Below are 4,553 nucleotides of genomic sequence, written 5' to 3'. Positions count from 1 at the left end.
GGCGATGCTGTTTGTCCCATCGGAGCGACGCGGGGGCTCCCAAAGGACCCCCGGCACCTTGGGTTGCAGCGGGGGGATCGGTGTCAGCACCGCGCTGGGGCGGAGCGGAACCCAGCCGGCATCACTGCTCCTGGAGCGGCTCCATCAGCGCCCGCCCGTCCTCAGTTCGAACAGAACCGCGGGTTCGGCTGCCGACACGGCCCAGAAATCAGAGGGAAGCGCTCAGCCCCAGGGCAGCCGCCACAGCAGCGTCCCAACCCGTCCCTGTGGCGCCGGCAGATGTTGTGCGGCTGCCCACCGACTGCAGGACGGGGCCACAGCGGGAACCAACCAAAACACCCATGGAAACAGCCGACACAACGGGCAGCTAAAAGTATTTGGCATCCCCGGTTTGGGCCAGTAATTCTTTGGAATCCCAGGGGAGCCGCCGGCTGGGGCCACCCCTGTCCCTGCCCCACGAAGGGCATCCACTGCCTCTTTGGGTTCGGTCTGAAATGCTCCAAACGGAGTAGAAGCGTCCACTCCTTTTCCACTCAAGACTGTGGGATGTCATCAACCCACTTTAAAGGTGTGCGCCAGGTGCGTTTAGCAAAAAGGGGCGCCAGAAAGCAGGTGACAAACTTGGGGAACAAAAAAACCCCAGCAAAATAATTAGGATGTCTGGATCACTTATTTAGGAAACCCTGACGCAGCTCTGCCCCTGAGGAACCAAAGGCACAGGGCAGATCCTCTGAGCTCTCCCCCAGAACAGAAACAGCCGGGAGGAACTTCTTTATTCACACAGAGAACACATTTTTTCCCAAAGCTCTTGTTTATTTCAGTGGGATGAACCTGGAGGAGTGGGTGGCACCGATCCCAGGCCGGCCGTGCTTCACTGGCTTGTAGGTGATGGAAAACTCCCCCAGGTAGTGACCGATCATCTCGGGCTGGAAAAGAAGCAGAGCTGGGGGTTAAAGGTGGTGCCAACGAGCAGCAGAGCTGAACACATCTCACAACCACCTGCAGTGCATCGCTGTAACCCACGCTGGCTGAAGCCCCACGTGTAGTTTTTCTGCCTGCAGCACTGGGATGGGGAACAGGCTGCAACTGCGGCATGGCTGCTGCCCCAGCACCTCCCACAGCAGCCAGGGATGGACAGCTGCTGGCTGCAGGTGAAACCGACCGGGACTCAGAGCTCACTCTGCCCCCAGCACACACTGCAGGATCTGCTCAGTGTGTTTTCAGGTCGCCTTTAACACTGCAAACAAAACCCTCAGAGAAAACGTCACTGAATCCAGGCGGTGGGATCGGGTGGCACCACGTTATTCCACTCCTAGAAACTGCTCAGATTTGTCGCGCCCCCCCCCCCGGGTTTGCACGAGGCTCACCTTGATCTCCACCTGGTTGAAGGTTTTGCCGTTGTAGACGCCCACCATGCTGCCCACCATCTCGGGGAGGATGATCATATCGCGCAGGTGGGTCTTCACCACCTCGGGCTTCTCCATGGGCGGCGCCTCCTTCTTGGCCTTCCGGAGGCGCTTCAGCAAGGAGTGCTGCTTTCGGCGCAGCCCCCGGTTGAGGCGGCGGCGCTGGCGGGCGCTGTACAGCTGCATCAGCTGCTCGCTGCAAGGGATGGCCACGCTGAGGCTGCGGCGCCCGGCCTGGTGCCGCTCGCAGACCCACCGGGTCCCTCATCGCGCACTCGGACACAGAAGCGCAGCCCCCCCGCACTCACTAGGACATATCGAGCAGCTGGTCCAGGTCCACTCCTCTGTAGGTGAACTTACGGAAAGTTCGCTTCTTCTTCTGCTCCACTTCTGCCTGTTACCGAAGGGGGTGGAAGAGATGCGGCCATCAGAACCACGGCACCGCCGGGAAGGCCTCGCACCGAGCTCCGCCGGGGACCCCGCCGCCCCCAGCAGCCCTCAGGCCCCGACCCCTCCGAGCCGCAGGGACCGCCCGCCCGCCTCCTTCCATCCCCCGGCAGGGAAGAGGCCGCGCCGCCCTCGGCCGCAGCGGAGCCCCGAGCCCCGGGCGGCCGCCCCGGCGACGGATGGAGCCCGATTAGAACCGCCGCCCCCCCCCGCCCGCACCCACCATCTTGGCCTGCTCTGCGCGGAAAGGGGGAGCGGAAGCGGCAGATCTCGCGAGAACGCCGGCGGGCGGAAGTGCACCAAGCCCGGCCCCGCACAGCGCTTCCGCCCTTACTGCCCTTAAAGGGGCCGCGCCCGGCAGAAGCGGAGGTGCGCGGGGAAGTGTGGGGGTGAGGCGGCAGCACGAGGGGATTTTAAGGCAGGGAGGAAGAAGAGGAGGAGACGGAGCCCGAGGGTGAGAGCGGCCGTCCAGCAGCAGAAACGTGGGTTTCTGACGCATTCCAGTGGGTGGCACTGTGAAACTGTTCCTTCCTCGCTTGTCCGGGGCGGGAGCCAACAGCGCGACTCACCTCGCCCTGCCGCGGCCGCGTGGGTCGGGCTCCGGGCATCCGTCAGCCCCCATTCTCTCCATCCAGGCAGCGGTCTTCAGCTTCCAGTAACGGATCTTCGTCTGCTGCTGCTTTCCGGTGCAGTGCTTCCCATGGAAGGGATGTTCGGACCAGGACGGGAGGCAGGCAGGGCCGGGCAGCTGCAGGGCTGGCTCAGCCGCTGCCACGGAGCCTCGGCAGCCTCCTCGAGGTGCGACAGACACGGGCAGGCTCATCTCAGCACCGCTCCACGCTGCTTCTTTCTGGGCAGTCACGAGAAGGACGTTGCAGTTGACTCCAACCTGGAGTGGGGTCTGGCCAGCACTCATCATTGGACTCCAGCGCCCGTTATCCAAGCTGGAAAGCAGAGCAACGACTGTAGGGCTGCTTCCATCCCGTGCCTCTCAGAAGAACCGCTGTTTGCGTTATTTGGTTTGTATTTCACAAAGCAGTGACTTACAATGCAGGACTCGGCCAGGAAGTCGAAGCGCTGAAGGCAGAGCACGGAGCTGCAGCCACCAGAGCTGCTCTGACTCGGGAGCACCGCAGCCTTTGTGCTCGTGAAAAAGGAGCCAGAGCCGAGCTGCTGGGACTCACAGCCCAGTGGGACTGGGACGATTCAAACAGCCGGCTGCAGAAACCTCTCAACTCAAAGCCAGGTCAACCCAGCGCATCCCAGCTCCGTGCTGCTCCACCCAGTGCAGGAAGCAGCTGTGGGCTGCAGAGCTGCAGGTTGTGGCTGTTGCCTTGCAGAATTACAGCACCAGCGATGCTGCATGCACGTATTTGACTCCCAAATGAAGGGCAACCGGGCAGGGATGTAAGCCTGCCTGTAAACCCAGACTGACCCACTTTGCACTGGTCTCAGCAGCTGCAGGCACACAGCCAAAGGTTTCCTGAACGCAAGCATCCATCAGAGGTACGGAGAGCAGACAGGAGTAAAGAGCACGGCCTCTGATCAGCTCTAACCAAAGTTACCTCCCAGTTTCCCGAGCGGACAAAGCAGAGACGAAAGGCGTTTTCCTGGAGCTGAACAAACCTGTCGGGTCTGAGGTCAGAACACAGCAGCATTTGATGCCCATCGTCACCACGCAAAGCAAGCAAACACCCAGAGCCACACACAGCTGTGTGCAAGCCAGCGGCCTGGGGAACCTGAGGCAGCAGCTGTTGCTGAGGTCAGTGCAGTCCAGGCAGCAGCCAGCAGCTCTGCAGTGTCCACAAACTGAGCAGGCGGTGCCACGCAGCTCCTCAGCAGCACAGCTGCTCCTCCCAGGAGCCGGGTGGGAAAAGCTGAGCAGCACCAATCATACAGACTGCATTCCACCACTGGGAGCTGAACGGTCCAGCGAGGCACGGCGTAAGCCTGCAGTGCTGATGGTTTTCAAGAGTGCCAATTGGTTTCTCATGAAAAGACGAATTCACAAGAAAGCTCTTTGTAAAAAAAAGAAGGAAAACAAAAATGGAGACAGGCTTGTGTTTCTAATCCAAATGTACTTCTCTTTATTCAAACCAGGGGTCATCACTGGTTAGTGCAAAATGCACCTAAACCTTTTGCCTGAGGGAAATCTACATCTTAACAAGGCCTCCGTTAACCCCTAATGAAATCCACAGAGGATCCGAAAGAGTTCGAAGCACAGCTCCCAGGCTGCGCTCCGTTAAGTGACTCCGTGCACCAACACGTCTGCACTGCCTTGTTACCAGCTCCACACACCGGGTAACAAATGCAAAATACACTCAGTAGATTTCTTTTTTTTTTTTGCTTTTTTTTTTTTGCTTTTTTTAAACTCCCAGAGTTTCTGCCCCATCCACCGCTGCTGTCAGCAGTGAAGGAGCTGCAGCTCAGCCTCACTTCCACCAGTGCTAACGGAAACCCTGTTTTAAATTAAAAAATAAGCCAGCATACATAGTAGAAAATTTTCTCTTAAAAATTTCACAATCTGTAAATGTATATATATATATATTTTTTTTTCTTTCTTTTAAACATAAAAGTTTACAATATACGGTAAAACAAAAGGCTCAGGAAAAAAAATAATTTCCAAAAAAAAAAAAAAGAAAAAAAAAAAAAAAAAAAAAAGAAACCTGAAGTTTTGAATTAAAGCTGAAGACATTTTTA

The 4,553-nt window shown here is 57.6% G+C and overlaps 1 protein-coding gene across 1 annotated transcript; it reads right to left on the bottom strand.

Annotated features, from left to right (window-relative positions):
- Nucleotides 1–726: 726 nt before the first annotated feature.
- RPS15 (ribosomal protein S15) lies at nucleotides 727–2,154 on the bottom strand. Its single transcript, XM_042892920.1, has 4 exons — nucleotides 2,077–2,154; nucleotides 1,715–1,800; nucleotides 1,368–1,602; nucleotides 727–926 (listed from the first exon to the last, which is right to left on the bottom strand). Exons 1-4 carry the CDS (start codon nucleotides 2,077–2,079, stop codon nucleotides 813–815), a joined length of 438 nt encoding a protein of 145 aa, XP_042748854.1. The 5' UTR covers nucleotides 2,080–2,154; the 3' UTR covers nucleotides 727–812.
- Nucleotides 2,155–4,553: the final 2,399 nt, after the last annotated feature.

This window comes from Lagopus leucura, unplaced genomic scaffold (genome assembly GCF_019238085.1).
Source record: "Lagopus leucura isolate 7727_CA_CO unplaced genomic scaffold, USGS_WTPT01 145-22_obj-0_obj, whole genome shotgun sequence".
NCBI lineage: Eukaryota > Metazoa > Chordata > Aves > Galliformes > Phasianidae > Lagopus > Lagopus leucura.
This window is presented reverse-complemented; position numbering and strand designations above follow the sequence as displayed.

Bases quoted from the DNA above. Each gene is read 5' to 3' on its own strand.
- RPS15 (XM_042892920.1), bottom strand. The intron at 1,603-1,714 runs GTGAGTGCGGGG...CATCCCTTGCAG, and splicing joins CAGCTGCTCGATATGTCCTA to CGAGCAGCTGATGCAGCTGT. The intron at 927-1,367 runs GTGAGCCTCGTG...CTTCTTTTCCAG, and splicing joins TCAACCAGGTGGAGATCAAG to CCCGAGATGATCGGTCACTA.